Here is a 23,321-nt window from a genome sequence, read left to right as displayed (position 1 = left end):
TCAAGTCTAGATGGCAAATCCTCTCATATAAAACTTAAAGTAAGTTTAGGCTGCACTTTTAAGCCATCTATACACAGTAGGCCTAGCATACATTTCAAGAACTTCACACTCCTTCTGATGGAACTAATTAGCCCATTGACGATGGTACGATTTTCTGAAATTCCCAAGGTGCCACCTACTGGTGCCAATAATTATTTTTAACTTCAACTGGCAATACAAAGCAGAGGACACACTGGGCTTTTTTAAGAGTATAAATAGCTAGCAGACAGAAAGGCAAAATTAACTCAGGGTAATTTTGATGAAGTCTCTTGAAACTAGGAAGCTGAACAATCACTGAGAGATGGGTACATTTTACTCCCCATAACTGCAGAAAGTAATTTCAGTACTTTATACCAACTATATTCTTCTTCCACACATAATTTAAATATTTTTTATAAAATACAAAAAATCTATAAGTAATCTCTAGTGATGACATGCAGTAACAGCTGAGTAGGTAACTGACAGGCTTTACAGAGGCAAAACACTAGCTGGGTGCTTCCTGTGCTTCATGAGGACAATGTATGGTTTTGCATAGTCACATTACTGCGTATTTATATGCAAAATGAGACTTTGTCTTTAACAGTAGACAAATCTGTATTTGTAAAATACTAACTGTTCCACATGCTTGATGCTTAACTGCTTCTGAAGGAAGCCTTCTACTTTATAGACTATGAATACACTGAAAATAACTTACCAAAATCCGTGTGATTACTCATCCAGCCAATTTCTTTAATAGACACCAGTGCCAACAATCCAGAGCCAACAAATGATCCAATCCCCGAAAAGAAAAAAAACAGCCCCATAATAGCACTCTGCATAGACTTGGGAGCAGCTGAATATGCAAATTCTAGACCTGTATTAAAATATTTAAAAACAAAAAAGCTATTGGAAGATCTAAGGAAAATAGCACTTTGTTCTAGTTCAGTGTTACAGAAGTTACGGATGTATACTAGTTCTGGTATGCTAAAGACCTAAAACTAGCCTTGGATTTCAGGAGGCAGGGAACTGAGGTAGTGAATCTCCATCAGTTCCCAGTTCCCTCTAAATTGCTTTAAGAACCCTGTTAAAGGTCATCAATATATCAGCCCATTAAATGGACAACAATTGAGACACGCGCTTTGATCTTATTAATATTACACGTGTAAAATCAAGAAATCTTCTAAGGCAGCATATTCATTTTTCTGTCTAAAATTATCCTTGAAGAAATTTATTAAACTAACTCTAACCCAGCAAGTTGCACCTTCCCCATTTCCTTTGTTTCTGCCCTGCCTCTCTGTTGTGCCTATTTACAAAGCACGCGGCATTCCCTGCTGAGAATAAAGTACTCGGGAACTGAAGGTCACTCCTGCATTGACCGTGGACATTTATTTCTCAGAGACTCAGTGTCTGTATCTCTGAACATGTAGACTTAGAAATTGTAGCTGGAAAGGCAGTAATTAGTTTTAATTTAATTTTGATCTAGAATCTTCTCAGCTCATTGCTTGCTAGCCTATTCTTTCTAAGACTTGTAGAAATGGGACTTCAACTTTAAACTGTCCTTACTCAAATTTCAACCAATAAACCCAAGAAAAACGTACCAGTGACATCAATTTGAAAATCTGTGCTACTGAATTCGAGTACCAACAGAACACACAGGGTTAGGCTTTGCCTCAAAGACTAATGCCCATGATTAATTCTCCTTTTTTAGAATAATACTCCTGTCAAAAATCAAATGGGATTATTCACAAGAGACAGTCAAATACATTCTTTGCAGAGCTTTTTCTGACAGGTGAAATGCTTGTTTCAAAACAGTCTGCTTCAAACTGAAAATTAATGCTGCCTCATCTAACATTTTTCTTCGCAAAGAGAGCATTATAGACCTGAAAACAGCACAAATCTTGTGTCTTGCATAACAAAGGTATGCTTTACTTACACCACTACTGGTATTTGACTTTTGCTACTCCAGACAGAGTTTAATAGAAATACACGGGCATTTCTTTTCAAGAAAAGGCTTAACGCTTCAAGCCAGACAGGTCAATTTGCCTGTTGTGAGGGAGGAACTTTGTTCTTGTAAAAGAAACCGAACTGTGTGTTCTCACTGATCTAACAGCATCCTGCACTGCACCCGAGAAACCTCCGATAACCACACGCTGCTTCTCTTTTCCTTCGCAAAACGCATTAGAATGGGCCAACAGCAACCTGTCTGTGATTCTAGAAGGGAACTGAAACTTTCCTCGGGCAGCTCAGCTGTGTGGGTTCCTGTAAATTCAAACCATAATGAGAGAATCGCTACAGAGATGGAGAGACATCTGCAGATGGGGAACAGGAGGGGGGTGAGATTACATCCATTTTGAGAATTAAAAACTCAAATGTTTTTTCCAGGCTTTGCCGCTAATACAACAATTCAGATCTTTCAAGGAGTATTTCTCTGGCCAATCTCATTTCAAGAAAAAAAAAAAAAAAAGTACACTACTCTTCAGGATACAGTAGCTTCTTTTTCAACCTCTTGTTAAGTTATAGCTGCCGCAAGTCTCCAGAGTATCAGTCCTATTTCAGTCACCAGGCTTTTGTACATTCTGTACAAGTGAAGCTCAAGTATATCACATAAAAAAGGATCTGGCCCATTTCTTCGCTTGTTTATTTTACAGATGTACTGGATGCAAGCGTTACTGCCGGAAAGAGAGCTTAAGACTCAAAACAAAAAACGAAGATGAGTGTAACACTACGCACTTTTTGCAACAAAACAAGGCACGTTTCTGAACTTGAATAATGTTTCAAGCAACCCTAATATTTAATCTGGCATAAAGAATATAACATCTTTTCTTTTCCCTTCAGAGATACTTTTGTCTGCTGGCAGCCAGTGGTAAGGATTTCATGCTACCTCAAACAAGCGCTTTTGAAATTAAACCCTCTTGTTGGTGTTGTCATGTGAGATTACAATTCCCAGTTAAATAAGGGTGCTTTAGGAGGATTGACAGAATAATACAAAAGATTAATGCAATGTGTGTCATCTTTTTAAAGGTACCTCAAGTGTAACTAATGTGGCTTAATAAGAATATGCTTAGTTTTACAGTAAACAAAAAAACCCAAACGTATGTTTCTGCTCTTGTGATATTTAGTCCCTTTTTGTTCACAATGAGCATTTCCAAATCACTATAGTTTTGTAACCGTTAACACTGTTGATTTTAAAGCTGAATTTCATAGCACAACAGATGCCTTAAATCAACTTTTAACATCAAATTGGTAAAGTATATTAAGTCTTGAGAGGCCTTCTTAAAGATAGTAAGAATTCCGTTTAGATAACAATTGGAAGGCAGGAAAAAAAAAGCTTTGTGAAACAAATCAAATGAAAGTGCAATACACAAAGCTATTAGGATCTGCATGGAATTTCTGGTTCAAAGAGAGAGAAGTATTTGTACTTTTTCTAACATTGACCAACAGGTTTTGAAGTAATAAAGCTGTTGGTACAGACCCAGCGAGGGCAGAACAGCAGAGTATTCACATAAGAATAGCTGAAGTCTTAAAGACGTTACTTCTCATGAGGAAGTCCACTAAAGCAGTTGAAAAAAATCAACCCTCACTTTGGAGTTCAACCAACAGAGAATACATCAAGTCCTTGACCTTTCCACAATCTGCAGATAGGTTTGTTATTTCTTCCTTGTGAACACCTATAAACTAGTAACAGTGCCTGACAGAGAAACAAGAATGTGTAAAAGGGAAGAAATTTATTTATTTTTGTATGAACAGTTGAGTTTCTGATAAATCACCTGTTTATCTGAGTTCAGATTTAGTTGGCATAATCCCTAAAGTTGTAACTAAAGGTAAGGAACTCATCTTATTATTTCGATAAAAATGCTAAATACAGCCTTAGTTTTAATAAGTAGCCCGATTACGCAAGACTTCCATCTTCAGACTTTTATGTGTTAGGGTTTGTGACGGCTGCTGTTCACACATAACGAAACGTGCTGTAATACAGGACAGCAGCGACTACGCAGATACGTCCTCTAGTAAAGGATACATGCTGACTGCGCTAGTAAAGGATACTTTCCATTTAAGAACCTAAAGTGTTCAGCATCTTGGGTCTTAGTGTGCTTTAGAGATAATGAACTCTCCCCACCTCCTACTAGTTGTTTATTGAAGCAAATTAACTCAATGATTTGCCTGTACATCACAGGGGTGGGGTGGGGTATGGGGGGGAGCAGAGACCACACAAGGAATCAGGAATGGGACCCTTATTGGCTATCAGACAATGCCCTCAGACCTTCAGCCATTGTGACACTGACAGGTTAGTCTACAATACTGACTGCTGTACAAAAAGTGAAGAACTAGTGCAATCCAGGAGGACCTTATGTCCAAATCTTGTGTTTAGGGTCAGAAAAGTCTGTGCTAGGTGCTGGTTTCCAGGTACATGCGGTATGCAAGGACAAAGCTGACTGTTGGAGGACCCTGCATTCACATTGCAAATGGGTCACTCCCAACAACAGCCTGGTGTGAGACATGTACCTACCATCTGCCTAGAAGGAAAGAGTACGCTAGCGGTGCATTTGAATGCATACCGCAAAACTACAAATACACACAAGAGAAAGACATATCTAAAAAGAATTCCTCCAACATACTAAATAACTAAGGTAGAGTTTAATACATCATGGATATGTCCAGGTCTTCCAGTCACATGAAATCCTAGGCCAGACAGCTGAAAGAAAAGCTTAAAGCAAATGAGCAGATAGAAAACAAAAAAACAAAACCAAAACCAAAAAACTAAACCCCACATTTTCTTCTAATTGTCAAGCAATCCAGCCACCTTGTTTTATTTCCTAACTGTGATGACAGTAGAGCCAAAGTAACCAGAAACCCGATGGAGTAGAAGTTCTCTATTCCACTAAGAGGGGAACAAATGGTCCATGTGACAGCTGGGGCTACCGCCAGCAAGATCTTACAGCACTAGAGCATCTCATTTTAGCCCACTGTGCTTGCCCAGCGTGAGGAATGAAAGTAACCTCCTACAGGGGAAATGAAACCAGGAAATTCTGTCACAAGGAATCGAAGAATAAGAGCTATATGTAACGCCAGTTTGAGTGGATGATCTTCAAAGTTCAATATTCTGAAACAGTACTTCAGCACATCAATAAGTAAGTACAGTTAAGCAAATACTAAATGATTTTTAAGTCAAGTCACTGGAGGAGTCAGTAGCTCCGCAATTCGGTTCAAGCAGTATCAGAATAGCTACTTCTGTGATCATGAAAGTTTTTTCTTACTGGTAACTAAGCATTGCTCCCAAGCACTAGATATGTAAACGCTGTGCTAAGAGATTCACAATAGCATTTCACTTTTTTAATTGTAGTAAACCAACGTTAGGCATACCACAGTGCCAACAGGTAAGTTGCCTGTGCTTTCCTCCTGCTAATGAGCCCTGCATGTATATGAAACAGACCAGAAAATAAGAATTTATAGACCTATTCACCCTCTCCTCCCACTTCACTTTAAGCTTAAAAATCAATATGATCACACAGCTGTCCACTACATCACACAGAACAGCATTAAGAAATTTAAGAACTCTTGCATTTGTTCAAGAAAGGCAAGATTTGAAGTGTTTCAGTTTCCCTACTATCACATTGAAGTACTAAAACCCATAGAAAAACTGATCTACAACTGAACCATGTAAGACTGTATAAAGACCAGCTACTTCATTATTAACAGTCACAAAATAGTGTCACATAACTTTCCTTATTTCAGAGATATAAAAACTCAAGTAACATTAAATTTAACTGGTGACAAATCTTTCTAAAGATAGTTTATTTCTTCCTTTTTCCCCTCAGAAAGGTGTTTCCACTTACTAATTGACTCTAAACTGTGAGCTCAGTTTTTAAGCCAAAAAAATTACAAAGCACAAATTTTATTTGCAACACTAAGAAAGATTCAGAGGAAACAATACTGCATTAAAACTATTCTTTAAAATACAATCTTGAGAGAGTATATTGTTTTCCATTAGGGCTTGCAAATATCCAATGCTAACTGGATGACACGCAAATATTTTGTGTTGCTCTGCTTGAAATTCAGGCTTGAAAACATATTCTTATATAGCCAGTTTTCAAATGTGAAAGACAATCGTGTGCTTTGCCACTTATATTAAGTTATGTTGTATAATATAATGTATTTGGGAACATTAGAGCTTATTTATAATGATTTGAGAAGTAAATATTTCTTTTCTAAGAATTCATCGTTTGCGGTAGATATGAAAGCAGATTTAAAACAGACAAAGACTCTTACCTGCTATACTTGCAAATATTTCACTGAATCCAATCAGCACATACTGAGGAATCTGCCACCATATCGGCAAATCTGCAGCATGGTATGTAACATTTCCAATTGTCTGATTAATTGTTCTAACCTTGACAATTTTCAGTCTGTTGCTTTCCAGAATTCCTACATGAAGGGGACGAAAAAAAAGATTGATCTAAGATGCGAATATTGTTTCTTCATTTTAAGAGTTAAATTAGGATTCAGCCCTGCACTGCAATTACAAATTATAAAATAGGAGTATGTATTTCTTTATTTCCTAATACAAAACATTTCAGATTAGTTTTGCTATTGTTATTTCAAGACACACAGTTCTTCTGCCATAGAATTAGTGATTATATTCTTATTCGGTAGCAATAATTACACAAATACTTAACCTTTTTCCAGATGGATTAGCTGAGAGCTGTCTCATACAAATTCTGGTTTTGAGGTTTTTTTGAAAGACGATCTCATTTTCACAAACTACTGCTTTGCAGTGTTGAACCACTGCGTCTGCCACCATAGTATTAATAAATTAAAAACCGGTTTGCTTATCGAAGTGGCTACACTAGTCCTGTAGAATAATAAAAACCCTCTATGAATATGATCATGACATTTATATGATGCTTATCATCCCAAGAGACCCAAAAGCTCAGTAGAGCTTGATTTACAAGCAATACATTGCATAGAAAGTACTTCATGTAGAATGAAAAATAGACATGGTGGCGTAAAATATAACCATTTCTAGCTCGCTCAACACAACAATTTAGAGCAGAGAGTGAATATCAAATAATGCTGTAGGGTTTTTGTGCAAGTTGCCCACATTAAGGATTTACCTCACTGTTACATAAAACGCACAGCTAATAGTTAAACTCCCGGCTTCGCCCAGAAAGGACCTCTATAAAAGTACTCTCAATATCCTTGGAAATAAGGTGGATTTATTAATCACCAATTCAGAGGAGCAAGACTAACTCAACAACATTACTTCCTATAATAGGTGTCACACACACATGGCCTCCCATTTCGTGCCTGTCAGTTTTGGGGCACAAAATATCACTCCTGTTACAAAAAAAGAACCTGTAGAAGGCTTAGATGACAGACACGATGCTTCATGGGTATCACACCATGTCCAAGTGATTACATCTGCTTCCTCACTTTCAGCTTTTTCTTTCCTAGAGGCAGCCACAGGATGACATGGACATTTAATATGATGTTGGCTGAAGCTATTGACAGCACTTTTCATATAAACAAGCACAAGCAACTTCTAATGCACAATATAATATCTGCTCTCCTGTTTCTTCCCAAATCTGTGACATACAGACTTCAAGGGGGCCAACAAGACCACCACCTCTCTGCTAAGTAACAGCGTTCCACAGAAAATGACTGATATCTGTCAAAACCACCTCATACCACAACATGCAGTTTCTTATTAGTCCTGGTCATGGCAAGAGAGCCAAGCTGGGAAGAAAGCATGAGGAAAGCTCCTTGTAGTCCCTATATATAGTCTGTAGGTGAGGCCATAGCTAAACAAGAAGTTCTAGAAATCACGTGCCTAAGGATAACATCGTATTTCATCATTGTACGGAGTTAGAGCCGCCAGAGCTCTGAAAACCAGAGTGAGGGAACACACATTAACAAGTGACTTGCAAAGTACTTTGAAATGGATGGAAAGCTGCATTTGTATAACCCATGCTTATTCATTCATAGCAGTTCAGAATCTATTCAAGCGTGAAATCTCACAACAGTTCTACAGTCTAATCTTCTGAGACACAAGAGCTGTAGAGGGAAAACAGGTTAGAATTACTCAAGTTTGTTTAAATACTACCTTGAGGCCCCGAAATGTTTCTTAAAAATAGTGTTTTCCTTAATAACATCTGGTTTTGAGATGAAGACTATTCTGGACTTAGTATATCTTAGTGCCAGGCCACCACATCTTCTCTACCTTCCTCACTTCTTTTTAGGTGACCACTTACCCATCTTCTCCTTAAGCATCTTCCTTCAGCTCTTCAGCCACCTCAGCGCCCTCTGAACTATGAAGAGCTAATGTAATTAAAATAACACTTGATTTCTTGATGTTTTGGGTTTAATAAAGGTGGCAAACATTTTAGAGTGAGCTTAATTAAAACATAAACAAAGCAGCACAGTCAGCTGAGAACTCAGACATAATTTCATTTATATACATTCAAGACAAAATTATTGCACCGCAAAAAATCTAGTGATCCTTAATGTGTTTGATACTCTTCACAACACAAGCAGATTTAGGAGGCGTTTAGCCACATAGCAGCATAATTACAATATACCAAACTATGCCATAAATTTATCTTCAAAGCCAAGTACTTCAGAATCTAGAATTTATTGATTCTTTCTTAGACTTTGATAGACAAGCTTCAAGTTTAATCCTACAGTTTTAGTAGTTAAAAGAATTTTAAGTTCTTGCTATAATTGTTTAAACTCTACAAATGAAGTAGATTTTCCAGTTGAATAACCTTAAATACTGCTGCTCAGAATTTACGATAAAATGCATGAAGCACAGCAGATGTTCATTAAATCTAATCAGTTATATTCTCACACAGTTTATAAGATATTTAAAATAATCTAAACACTCTAATAGGCAGCCTAAGTAGTGTCCCCAGCTAATGCCAGTCAGATAAGTAAGTTAAAATGGAAATATGGCACAAACAAATCATTAAGGTCCTTCCAAGATTGCAAGTTAAGATATTAACATCTTCATACGTTTAAGATTTTAATCAGATCTCTCTCTAAGGCAGAAATGGTTGGAAGTCATGTTGTATTTTAACAATATTAAAATATGGCTTCTATAAATATCATTTAATGAGAAAATAAAAATTCTATGAAGCATATAAACCAACAGAAGCTTTCCACCCTGCTAGAAATAAATAGTTTCCTGTGCCCCAAATTTGTCACAACTGAAGCTCTTAAATTCATGTTATGATGAAGGGATGTAAGGTCCTCCAAAAGGTTAAACTTCCCAACCAGGTTGCAGATAACCAACCACCCCACGAATTCACCTTCTCAGTTTCTGCTGTGGAAGAGTTACGAGAGGCTCAAAACCAAGAAAATCATGCGCTACAGTTGTAGATGAACAGAAAACAAGAAGGCATTTGAAAATTTTAAGAATTCTGCTATATGATCCCATTCCCCAACTCAGTTATCATAACTTGATATGCATTTTCCCCCCAGTACTAACAAAGACAGATATTGCTCGTTTTGAATTCACTTATATGTGAGCCAGCAGGTTCTGTTTAAAGAGCTGACATTTAACTGTTTTACATCATCTTCATTTGCTGGTAGCAGTGTCTTAAGTAACATGGAATAAGAGAAACATTCCTATTTTAAGTTTAAATGACTTTAAGAACTTTACTTGCCCACATACAAAGTGACCTTGGCCTAATAAGGTAATTATCTGTCTCACTGAGAGAAATCTTAATAGCCGTATAAAGTGTCCCTCTCTCTAAAATATAGGAGATTACAAGTGCTGAAATTAATTTATTTAATGCTATAATGCTTTATCAATATGTTCATTACAGTATACTAGGTGAAGGCTATAGGTTCTATGAAGCATTGCTCAGAGATGTTCAGTTCCACATCAGCAGTGCTTAACAACTTTAAACCATCTCAAAAGCAGCTGATTTATGGTTCTAACAGAGTTGCCATCTTTTTCCTTTCATGTTACTGCTAAGCTATTTTACACTACAGTAATTCCCAAACATTAGGGAACATTAAGTTACGGGAGGAAAAAACCCAAAGTGGGAGGAAACTCTTGTTCAGCCATAACCTAACTTTATTATTTCAGATAAAGGGAAAAGATTTTAGGTTAAAATTTCACTTTTTAAATACTTGGAAGTCAGACCATATGAAAGAACATACTTATTTCTGAACTAATTTGTTTTTCAGGATAAATAAATGTTTAACTTCAAGATAAAAGTAAATCAGACAACATGGACTTCCATAATACCATCAAGTTTAAGAGGACTAACAGCCTTGTATCCAAATAAGTCTCCTTCCCTGGAGACATTCAAAACCCGTCTGGACGCATTCCTTGTGTGATCTACTCTAGGTGGTCCTGCTCTGGCAGGGGGTTGGACTAGATGATCTTTCGAGGTCCCTTCCAACCCCTGACATTCTGTGGTTCTGTGAAACACTGAACACTTTGTTCAGGCAACTCAAACACTGATCATCAAGCTAAGGCATACAGTCAGAAAACAAATAGTTCTCCTCTACCAAGCACACTAAAGTCACACTGTATATGAAAACCTTAACTGACAAGTTGGTTTCAGAAGGTACACTTGAGATCTATTTCAGGCAGGAAAAATGGTCCAGTTTATTGCAAATGTTCAAAACACTTTAGTTACATTTTTGGATAACATCTCTTTCACTGTGGCAAATGCATCCATGCAGTTGCATTCTAACTACCGCATGAAAAAGACTTCTGAATAATCTTGAATTAAAGATTAAAGAAGGTTTTTTAAAAATGCTGTCGCAAGTAGCTGAATAAATAACTACGTAGGTGGATCTCAAAGTTGTCTTCTTACCTGCAGCAAACGCAGAACACATTACAAAGAACATTCCAACTGCGATCCTCTTCAGTGAGGAAGGGAGCAAGCCATTCCTCTTTAAAATGGGGTCCACCAATTTATCTTTTAAGGGTATTAGGATCAGAATAAGCACTGCATCAAACATAGTCAACCAGGCTGCTGGAAACTGAAAGGATAGATTACTTAAGTTAGCAATTTCATACTTGAGGGTTGATTTTTACTATTATTTTACAAAATATTTTTGATGGAACACTGAGATCCAAAATAAACAACAATGCACTGACAGACACTGTGAAAAGAAAAATAAGCCTGTGTAAAAGCAGAGGAAAACACTCAGCTATTCAGGTGTTCATTTAATTTGTCAGTTCATAATTCCGTTGGCTCGATTCCTCACCATAGTAACTCCAACAGTACTGCATCTTCTCACTTTCAAGACACACCTCCAGCTGTGCTGAGGTGGGTGTTGGGTTGTTTGGTTTTGTTTTGTTGTTTTGGTTTTTGTTATGGGTTTTTTTGTTTTTGTTTTTGTTTTTTTTTCTGGGGGGGGTGGGGGGGGGGGGGGGGCAGGTGGGAGGGGAGTAGAAGCTTTCCACTGTGATTGAGCATCAAGTGTTCAAAGCAAAAAGGTTCTTTTCACAAAAGCAAATAATACTGCATGTAGTGCCAAGGAAAATGAGGCATAACAAAATTACTGGGCAGATGAAGACAGTACTCTAAGAAAACAAAATTTAGAACTCATAAAAAATCCTTTGCAAAACATCTTTGCTAAGATTTCTAAGTTTCAGAGGGGTCATATTTTTAGATCCTTATTCTGAATTAATTTTTGTTAAAACAAAAATTATATGAACTAAAACTATATGAATTCCATTTGAAAGATTAGATGCCCATTAGCATTATTGCAATATCTGAGTTTTTCTGCATGCATCCTGAAATATGTTTAATGGGAAAGAAAAAAAAAAATCATCATCCTTTGGGAGCTTTTCTGTCATTCAGATTTTTTAGTCATAGAACACCTGTCTGAGGAATGATTGATTGTGCCACTCAAATCTAGTAAACAAAATTGTGCAGATTATTTAAATGAATATACCTCAAGATACAACTTTGAAAGCATTAGAAGTCAGCATTAATGGCACACAAGTCAGGAAGTGATTTAATGCAATTAAACAGTCCCTACTATTTTGCTTGCAGTGATATACTCTAGTCTGACAGAATTAAACTTTTTTTCTACTTCAGTTGTAAAAAATATTTAATAGCCAGGTTCTGTAGATCTTCTATTGTTAGGCTTAGAACTTTCTGAAATATGCCACAGAACAGTAGAAACAGAGTTTTACTAGTGTAATACAAAATTAAATTAAAATTAAATAAACGTGTCACGTGAACAAAGAGTATGGTGTAACACATGCATCCTTTCTCATTTGCAAGATTCAGTAATTGACAATAAGATTCCCATCTGTATGAGAGAGAATTTCTACCAAGCTTAATAATATTTAGCATCTGTTCTGAGCTAACAAACCAAGGCAGTATAGGAAGATTTATAAAAATGTTCTGGTTGGGGGATATTTTTAAAATTGCACTTAGAACAGCATGATAGTGTACCCTGCATCGCACCGACTCTTTGACTCAGAACACAAGCACTGCTTGACCTATGTGTTTCTGATGCAGACTCAGTTTTTGATACTAAACTGTTTCTGTGTGTGTGGAAGCTCAAGGTTGGAATAGATGAATGTTTTTCTAGACATTATCCAGGATGACCAAGGGGCCTGTGACAAGCTAAAGCTACGGCCACAGTAACAGAGGAAGACAGCCAGATTCCCTTAAGGCTACTAATCTCAACCACTGCAAGTATCTCAAAACCCCAAGTCCTCAGCCTCTAATACAGTGTGGGCATGCATCTCATTGCAGAGGAGAGCCCTGTTTCACTGATTCCTTGTAATCACTCCAGTATGGCTGAGCTGATGGCAAACTGCAAAAACAAGAGTTAGCAAAATGTGAAACTTGAGCTCTTCGCGATCTAAGCAGGAGTTGGCAGTTTCACAGGAGTTGGCGCCAAGAGCACCAAGTCATGACTGACATCAAGCCGTGCCCATATTTAGCTCTGTCGAAGTCTCCAACAGCCATTAGTGCCTGTCTGCGGCACACCTTTCGCACTCTGCATGCAGACATGTTGTAACAACAGTCGTTAAAAACAGTATTGCTTTCTGGCTCTGCATTACAGCTGTCATTGCACTTCCCCAAAGAACCCAGGTAAATGCTCTCTGGTTCATAGTTTGCCAACCCCAAGAAGTTACGATGATGATGGTAAAACTAAATGCATCCTACCCCCTCCTGAATGCTTCCCAGGCATTTCAAGACCACAGATTTGAAAATGAAATAATAAGCTGGTTTGGCTATATAAAAACCTTCAGCAGTGCGATACATAATGTTATATCCCTGCTTAGCAATCTTCACATACTTTGAAAAATGCACAGTGAATTCTGCTGAGTTAGTCAAATTCTTGCTTATTTCAAAAAGTTTAGCAAAACTTTAAAACTGTCCATTTCCCTCCCTCTCCCATTCACCTTTCGATTTGCTTCAAACATCACGCCAGCATTAACTTGTGTAACAGTTTGTACAAAGACTGATTTGTGTAATTAGAGTCAAGGATGTAGGAATATTTTGTCATTGCTAAACCTGAGAAGAAATAAGAGAAATACCAAACAACTCTGGCACTGCTGTATTTCATACAATCAATCACTTTGTGGTTTTTTGTTTAAAATGTATGCTTTTCCATTTTCTGCTCTATCAGGAGCCTGCAAATTAAAAGGGCATACACATATTTCACTCTTTTCATATCAAGAGGAAATATGTCCTTATTAGTATTAGGCAGAGGTGCCTAAAAGAGCTTAAGGAAAACCTAGACCTGATAAGGTACAATGCTGCTCACGTAAAATGCTGTATTACTGCTCCTTTTCTTAATTACCTCAAATCACTTCCATTAGCGATAGTCAGAATCGCTTTCAAAGATACTACCTATGTAATACAGATTGCAGGTCAGCATCCTTCAGGCAGATCACATACCAAGGAAGACATCAAATAACAAACTTATAAACAAATCAAATAACAGACCGATGCTGTTAATGCTGTTAGGTCACAGCAAAGTTTTTCAAAATAAAACAGCAGAACAACACAACTGACGTGCTGCAGAAAAAGGAGCCAGTCACTATTATGCAAGACAGAAAATCTTTATTTAGAAGTACCACGACAGACTAGGATCATCACTCCGTTATCCTTGCCTCAAATTCTGCATACTTGAAGTAAACACAAAAAACAGGTAACTAACTTTTAAAGCCACACTTTTAAGTTAGAAAAATCAGCTACATGGCACAAGTGGTATTTTAAAGTCTTTTCAGCAAAAACAATGAAAGCCATTATTTTTCTAAACTAATTAAATTAAACATAACGCTCTACTTACAACTTGAAAACAATTCTTAATGCCCCAAAAGGCAGTGAGGAAAGCTCGGTTTAATAACCAAAACTCCATGTTCACTTCTACAAAATAAATACTCAGACTGACAATATTTTTATTTTTAATATTCAGGCTAACAATGGGACTCTGAAGTCCTGTGTGCACTTTCTTCTAACAAAGAAGAAAATCCACTTCTCTAGTCCAACAATGCCAATGTTATAACAAGACAGTCACGTGGTTCATAATAACAGAAAAAAACCACCACAAGCGTCCCCTCTCATATGCAAGCAATAAAGAAATGTGAAAAGCTCAATGAAAAGAGCAAACCAGGTTACATATTGAAATGTAAATGTACTAACCCGTATTAAAGTAGAACTAGGTATACGCTAAAAAAGCCCACCTTGAATTAGTCCACAATTAAAACTGATGTAACTAAACCAGAAGCCTCAGACTAATCAGAATTTTTAAATAAGAAAAAATATCTTATTTTTAAATGAACATGCAACTCAAACACCGCGGAACTGAACCCTGAAGTGAAAGTGGCAATGGCTTTCCATGACCGAAAGTTATGCAAAAAAAAAACCAAACAAACACAAACTGACAACTCGGTTGAGGAAATTTGCTTTAGATCCTTTTGTTGATGGCACACACTTAACTGAAGAAGTCTCAGACTACTCTTCATTTAGTTTTTGTCACTGTGTAAAAGTGACCAACTAGGATTTTGTTGGTTTAGATGTCTTACTCAGCAATATCACTAACTTCCATTAAGCCTTCAGCTGTGATTCAGAAGCAGCTCAGTTTTCAAGCAAGTTCAAAGAAAAATTAAGTACAAGCATTTTTTATTTTTGATCTGTAAAAGAAGGACTGAAGCCATTCTGGGTTATTGATATTAATTTTAAATAAAACAGAAGAAACTTAATTTTAACATTTAGTAAGCCTGTTAATAACTTATGTTCACACTTTTTGGTTTTACTTCTCAGTGCTGTTTCTGCAGTTAGGTGTGCCAGCCTTTCTGGAAAAACATGGATTGACCAATTTCCTTCAATATGCTAAAGAGATTCAAGGTAAAGTGAGTATTGATTAAGTAGCATAAAGTTACAAATGTATCTCAGATTCCCAATTTGCAAATACTAATGTTTCAGTTAAGTGTGGGTATTCCTACTGAGTTTGTAGGAATGCTTCTGCACTACTTACACCTTTGAAAACTCAGGGCACATCGATTTATAAGCTTTCTTCAAAGATCATACTTTGTCTGCTGCAGGATAAAGACACTCCTAATTAAAGCAGTGAAAGTGACCTGAATACATTCAAAACCGGACGGTGTGAACTCCTTATACGAGCAGGTGTGCCAAAATCTCTGGATTCTGTGTCATGCTCCCAAATGCCCAATGTCTGTGGCCATTGATTCCCTTTAGTCGCTACCTTAACTTCCTGTATTTTTTGTACAATACTTACCTATTTTGCATTTCAACTAAAGAAAACATACTTTTCACTTGTTTTGCCCTGCTTACCGTATGAATAGAGTTGGTGTCATTTGATATTTCAGGAATTTTCAGATGGAGACTTTGCAATACATAAGTTGTCTGCATCTAGCATTAGGAAAGATAAGTTGAGATTATTTGGACAAGGAGTACTGAGAGCAAGATATTTTTACATTTTTAATAATTAACAAAGATTACCCAGAGGTGAAGTGCTAATATAGCAAACCAAAAAGAATTACTGTTAGAACACTGCAAGATTTTTTAAAACCTTTACATTTATTTTTACTAAAAGCACAAAGAATCATTCATGTGACTTTAAAAACAATTTCTGCATATTTTTCCCCCAAACATATTTCCTATCCTAATTCATCTCACAAAGACAGAAGGACCAGAAATTTCATCAAAATGAAATCTAGACCACTTACCCTGACCTATCTGAATCAACTGCAAGATGAAACAGAACACAATATTTAAGATATGTTAATTTATACAACGTTTAGTTTTAGCTATAGTTTTAATTATTTTATTTTATTAAGTCAAAATATTATTTGAAAGTATTCTTAGCAGCCATTTTTCATCTCTCCACTTCAGGGTAAGTTTCAAATTTATGGAAGAGCCCCCAGAAAAATGGGGAATTAGGTACTCTGGCATACTGGTAAGCCAATACAGCTTTCCACAATTTTACCTAGCAAATAAAATAATTCAGAAGAAGCTACCGTCACGCAGTATTATTTTTGCTAACATAATATTAATAAAATGATTCCTGAGATGCAACCCCAGGTGTATGAAAGACAAGTAGCTAACATTATTGAATACATGGTTATTAAACAAGTCAAACTGTCAATACCAGCATTCTGAAAAATCCTCTTCAATATTCACCTTCTTTAGAATCACAGCTACTGAACGCTAACTGTAACCAAACCTTACAGAACAGTTTCCCCCCGACAAGCTTCTGAGTGTTTCCTCCAGGTAACTGTTCTGGGGGGTAGTTTTCAGACAACAGTTAGATTTATAACACAGGCTCAGAACTGCAGCTTAATGCTAGTGCCCTGAGACCTTTCAAATGCAACCAGGAGAAGAGGAAGTTATAGCCCTTAAATCAGAAATCCATGGTTTTTCAGACATGTAAAATAAAAATATAACCTTTTGGTACTACTCACTTGAAAATACACCGTCCAGTAAGGTATTAAAGCCAAAAAGACAGGGATAATCTTGACAAGAGCTTTCACATCTTCTACTTTATCTTCTCTGAATGGGCCCCCACGAGACAGCTTGGCCATCTCAAACAGGCTTTGCTTGCGAGGTTGCTGAATTACTCCTTGGCCTTCGCTTTTGAAGAGAATTTGAAACGTTTAGTTCAACAACAACAAAAACTCACATAACTGGCAATCTTGTGACACTTCATTATAAAAACCTCATGCATTTCCAAAATAAGTTGCTCATGTAAGTTACAGCAAAACAGCTAGGCCAGAATGGATCATCAGCAGGTGAAAGCACAAGCTGAAACCTTCCATCATAAAGGTCTCCCTATTTCCCATCCTCCCCACACATAAATAACTGGCACTGCAATATGCAGAACTTAGGAAACAGTATCACAAAATACACATTAGTCTAATTCATTGAATTGTTTTGCAATCTGAATACATGAAAGCCCATTGCAGAGGAGGCACCTGACATCTCTTATCATCAGTGACTAAGTTCAGCCACTAGTACGCCATGGGCATCTCTTAAGAGTGGACTAACCATCTGGAAAGCAAAAAAGCCAGTACACATTTTGGCTGCCCATCAAGCCACTTACAGCATTAAATGCAGCTGATAGTGTTTTTCAAATCAGAAGGTGTCCCATAAACATATCTAAGCAGAGGAGAACGTTAACGAATGCTTAATAGCTGCATACTTAGGTCACATTATGCTTTCAGAAACTCTGAACTGGCAAGACATAGCATTCAATTGAAAACAGCAGACTTGATCTTGCAGCATGGCGACCCAGTGATCTCAAAATGTGCCTCTCTTTCATCCCAGAACTCCCAGAAAATATCTCCAGGACTCTAATTTTCCAGTTCCAGTTCTCAAAGCAAAACTGCATATTCTAGTGTATTCTCTAGTGTGACTTACTGCCAGCTAGTTTGAACTAACTAGTTCCACTCTTTGGCTGATTCACTGAATTCACACTATACAAAAAGAGCTCATTACAAACCTAGTAGTTGACTGTTCCACATGTCTCTTCCTTGAGCAACAAGAATATGCGAGAATTTTAAACATGTCTGTGAAGGCACTACCATCAGGCGGTTTTGTGATGAAGAAACTCTGACCACATAAGAAAACCATGAACGAAATCCCAATGCAAACTGTTGGGATACTATATCCAATGACAAAGCTCACATTCTGCTGAATGTATGCAATGCCTCCCAGAGAGAGAATAGCTCCCAAATTAATGCTCCAATAAAACCAATTAAAAAATCTTCTTGTGGCTTCTGGACCCCGATCTTTGACCTGGAAAAAGATTAAAAACTTGTCATTCAATTTCTGAAGAAAATGAAGCCTGTTTATTAGAATTCAATCAAGTTCAATGCACTGAAGAGTTTAGGTTTAATTTGGAGTCATACTGAAATTATTTCAGTGTTTTGGGCTTAGCATGGTATTTGATGAAACGACAGCTTACTGAGCTACCCCATTATATCAGTGACCTTCTGGAAGTTCAACATAGGGATGAAAAAGCCTTACAATACTAAACTACATAGCTTCCCCATAGAGGTCATTATTATTTCTACTGCACTGTCTCTCATCTGGTCATTTCTCTAGACAAAGCTCACTCAGATTAACGTCCCATAACCCACAGAAGTTGAAATAACCATTTTTTAACAAAAAAAGTTAAGCTACCTAAAAATTCATGTATTAGTAGTATTGCAAGCATTGCTTCTTCCAACTGTATACACATAACAGTTAACCATATTCCATTTTCTAAGCCTCAAATGACTACTTGGTAATTAAAGCACAAATTTAAATTTTAACACAGTCCTAATGCCTCTCATTAGTACATAAATTGAAAACTTGCCATTCTGACCTTTAAAAAAAATAATTGAATTTGGGTTGCCTGAGGTGTCACAAGGCCCCAGTAAACATTTATCCCTCTATTAAGTCAGCACTGTACATAGCACTATTTTTCTGCTTGAAGCTCTCAATGTCTCTCCAGTGAAAGTAAAGACATCCCTGGTTTACAGAATTATCCTGTGCAGTTTTCACCATCACTCTTTATTCTGTATTGCCTACCATAAGTCACCCCATATTTTGTAATTAAGTCACAGGAACCCAGCATCACTCATAAGATGTGATGTAAGAGAAATTATGCAAGTTAAAATTTGAAATACATTAAAAAGATCAACTAGTCTGTAGAATAATTCATAATACCATATTTGTCACCGTTTTATGACTGAAAGGCCATTACCACTGACTAGCAAGTCACTGCCATGCACCAGTCTTGCAGAGTCAGTTGTTTCTGACTTCTAATTGCAAGTTTCCCTTCCTCATTTGCCTGATCTTCACAAGATCTGTGTTTAATTTGCAATATGGAAAGCAAGCTATGTCTTGAAATAAGTTTTTAACATTGTCAGTTCTGATTTACAGCTTCAGGTTTCTCAGTGGTGCACAAACCCATCTGTATCATTTAACCGAGTCTAACAAAAGGAATCACAGAATCACAGAATGGCAGGGGTTGAAGGGACCTCTGGAGATCATCTAGTCCAACCCCTCTGCTAAAGCAGGTTCACCTAGAGCAGGTCACACAGGACTGCGTCCAGGGGGGTTTTGAATATCTCCAGGGAAGAAGACTCCACAGCCTCCCTGGGCAGCCTGTGCCAGTGCTCTGTCATCCTCAGAGTAAAGAAGTTTTTCCTCATGTTGAGGCGGAACTTCCTGTGCTCCAGTTTGTGCCCATTGCCCCTTGTCCTGTTGTTGGGCACCACTGAAAAGAGCCTGACCCCATCCTCTTGACACCCACCCTTTAGATATTTATAAGCATTGATAAGGTCCCCTCTCAGTCTTCTCTTCTCCAGGCTAAAGAGCCCCAGGTCTCTCAGCCTTTCCTTGTAGGAGAGATGCTCCAGTCCCCTCATCATCTTACCAGCCCTCCGATGGACTCTCTCCAATATTAAGACATCTACTCCTATGCATAGTTAATAGCATCATTAGGCATTCAGGTAGGTCTGTTAGCATGTCAAATACAATCTTGAAGACTAAACCAAAGAAATTCTCCCTTCCCAGTTTCAGCTTGGTATTGATTTCCTAATTTTAACAGTCATCACCCGCAGTAGTGTACCAATGTAAGAATTCCCTCTAAACTCTAAATGGCAGCAGGATATTAGCAAACAATTACATCTTAAACATGCTCGAACTTATGTAAAGAGTTAGCAATCCATTTTATGAAGTTTCCATTTCTTCATCATAAAGTCTCAGTTCTCTTATAATTTCTGCAAGGAAGATGACTTCACATCCTCCCTCTTATAAATGACCTTGCTCATGTCTATGCAAAGAAAAGCTGGGGGATGAAAGTAAACTTTGATACAGGTAAGAACAGGGCAAGCACAGCATGAGGCTTCTATCAAGTATCATGCCAGCCTCCAACCATGATCTCCTGAGAAACTTCCTGAACCAAGGATGGCTTCTGTCTACTTAATGAATGCAGCAGACCTCTTCTCCATGAATTTGTCCAGCCTGCCTCTGAACTCAGCTCAGCTTTTAGAATCCATAATATCCTGTGGCAAAGAGTTCCCCAGCTAATTACACAGTGTGAAGAAGCACCTCCATTTGTCTGTTCTAAACCTGCCCTGTACTAGCCTCACTTGTTCTGCCTAGTTCCAGGAAACCACAGAAGACAGCTGAGCTTTATCCCATCCCTGATCCATTTCTGCCTCTCTCTCCTCTGACCATTATTTCCACAAACCACCAGTACATCTTCCTTCTAGCTGCCTTTTCAGAGATAGGAAGTTGTAGACTGTTTCAGGATTCCTTGCATGGAAACTGCTGACCGTGTCTGTAGCCCTTCCCTGAAACTTCCATCCTTTTTGAAACAGAGTGACCAAAGAGGAACGCAATGCTCAAGGGACAGACATACCACAGACTTAGAATGAAAAGAATCTATTTTCTGCTTCCTTATCAAAGTATATATAACATATAAGCACTAAAAATCACATCACAGCCACGTCTGAAATGCCACTATGGCATTTTATTGACAAACATTAATAGCTTAATAAAAATCAATTCAACTAGTGTTGGAATATCTTCTCAAAGTGGAAGAACTATGAAGATGTCTTACCAAAACCAGAAAGCACAGCAGAGTTAAAGGGAATCCTTGTAGTTCCTTTCAAACATCCCATCAGCTGCCCAAATTACTAGCTATATTACATTTACAGTGGACTACTCAAGGATTCCCCCTGCTGGCTATTACTTGAGCTGTGAGACAGCACAAAATTGTTCATTCTCTTCCTAAGCAGACGCTACAGTTTAATAAGAGACCCAGAAAAGAAAACCATGTCAGAATTTTATTATTTTATTGTTATCAAGGACAAGTATTTTTCACAAAACTGCAGGAATTCTGCTTTTCCCCCTTGAGCTTCCATTATTTTCAGTCACCCAAGCAGAAAGAAAAATCTATATCACTCCCTCTGCTCAATTGCATCTGTGCTCAAGCACAGCAGCACTCTCCTTGTGGTACCAGCACCACCAGCTTCATTATATTCTTAACGTCCTACCAACAACTGCAGCAGGAAAATGATGCACGTAAACGGCACCACTATGGTGTAGGTCCTGGATCGAATCTGTCCTGTGGGCTAAGGGTTCCACATCCCTGCACTGAAAGCCAAAATAGGTTTCTATTTTATCCCCACCACAACAAAACAGCTTAAAAACAGTAGTACTGCCTAAAAGGTACGAAAAAGGTCACCTTCTAAGATTTACCATGTTTTAGTCAAACTTCTTACAACAGGAAAATGCAAACGATATCAGCAAAATGCCATGGCTAGAGTGCACTGAACAAAAACACTGGAGTAAACTGTTTCAAATGTGTCCTGACTCAAATGAACATTAGCAAGTATCTAACACACACAACTTATTTGCTTTAGGTAATGCGTTATTTTACAAATGAGCTCAGATTCAGACATTCTCCACAGAATTTACCAGTGTTGGACAGCTGTCACTTATTTAGATCACCTCCCACTGCATAATTATCCAGTTCACTGTTCTGCATTCCTCAAACCTTACACAGCTTTTTTCCCTACTAAATGGGACAGCACATCATTCTCTAAGAATACTAAGGAACAAGCCAATAGTGCTTCTACTTCTATAAAAATATGAAATAACCTACTGTACGTTACAATGAGCATCCCAATTACCCTAAATTTTCCTCTTTTAATCTATAGGGCAAATTTTAATTAAAAACAAACAAACAAAGACAACAAAAAAGAAAACCCCAAACAAACCCATTCCAACCCCCAAAACTAAACAAAAAACCCACACCAAAAAATGCCACCAACAAAGACATAAAGGAAGCGTTCTGGCCACAGCTGCTTTGTCGGTCATTGGCCACGTGTCAATGCTGCCTGCATTCAGGTGGGCCTCTAAAGAGGAAATAAAATAATTGTGCTACTTTCAAGATATCTAACATAACTTTTGCAAAAGGAAAATATAACCTAACACTTGATTTTTCTACAGTCTGTCTTGATATATCTGATAACTATCTTTTACATACAGTTAATCCAAATGCAGAAAGAAAAGCACAGCGACATTCTCAGTTTTACAGCTGGGACCTACACAGCACTGGATTTCAAAAAGGTAAAGGAATAGTTCTCAAAATCAAAGTTTCTAATACAAAACACATATCAGACTGATTATGGTCAGATGAGATGTAATTACGACTGCTGTTTTCACGATGAAGAATCCCGAGTGCCTGGAACACTATGCTATGGGAACTGTGTAATCATTAGGTTATTTACAGCCACTTTCAGCAGAGGACACATCAGCTGTGTAACTCTGCACTGCAATACTCTAAACTCATTTAGGGTATAAGGTTCACATCCTACAATCAGAACAAAATTTTAAGCGCAACTAAAACAAAGAGAGAAAGAGTAACTAGGTCTTTAGTTACATCACCTGATGAAAAGTCATCACAAATAACCTGACAGACAGCAACTTCCACAGCACAGCTGTCCCTAAGGTTAATACTCAGACCTCATTCTGGCTCAGAAGAAAGATGATCACTTGCTGAATTTTCCCTCCCCTGGATTTTTCAACACCAACATCTTAGGAGATGATCCAAGTACAGCTTGAAACAAAAAATATTACACAGCTCAAGTACTAAGATTCTATTAGATTCTCCTGATTTTTACATAAAGAGCCAGGAATCTATACAAGCATGATTGCTTCTCCATAGTCCCTGTATTTAGATGCTTTGCTTTGACACAAAGTCATTTCCCAGCTCTCTACATCCAGGTCAGTTTCAAAGAAATGGTTATCCACAGGATTTCCTATTTTTGCCGCAGCTAGTGCCTATCT

The 23,321-nt window shown here is 37.5% G+C and overlaps 1 protein-coding gene across 1 annotated transcript in view; it reads right to left on the bottom strand.

Moving 5' to 3' along the window:
• SLC15A4 (solute carrier family 15 member 4) overlaps nt 1–23,321 on the bottom strand; it is a 31,261-nt gene that overhangs the window by 3,902 nt on the left and 4,038 nt on the right. Inside the window, exons 2-7 of the mRNA XM_086474133.1 lie at nt 17,974–18,269; nt 16,937–17,105; nt 15,807–15,884; nt 10,848–11,016; nt 6,286–6,441; nt 734–892 (exon numbers count right to left, since the gene is read on the bottom strand). Of these exons, the coding sequence (XP_086330259.1) occupies nt 734–892; nt 6,286–6,441; nt 10,848–11,016; nt 15,807–15,884; nt 16,937–17,105; nt 17,974–18,269 (1,027 nt within the window). The remainder of the gene's footprint in view (nt 1–733; nt 893–6,285; nt 6,442–10,847; nt 11,017–15,806; nt 15,885–16,936; nt 17,106–17,973; nt 18,270–23,321) is intronic.

This window comes from Leptosomus discolor, chromosome 16 (genome assembly GCF_034619465.1).
Source record: "Leptosomus discolor isolate bLepDis1 chromosome 16, bLepDis1.hap2, whole genome shotgun sequence".
In the NCBI taxonomy this organism is placed as follows: domain Eukaryota; kingdom Metazoa; phylum Chordata; class Aves; order Leptosomiformes; family Leptosomidae; genus Leptosomus; species Leptosomus discolor.
Note: the sequence above shows the minus strand (reverse complement) of the source record. Positions and strands in the feature narration are given on the sequence as shown.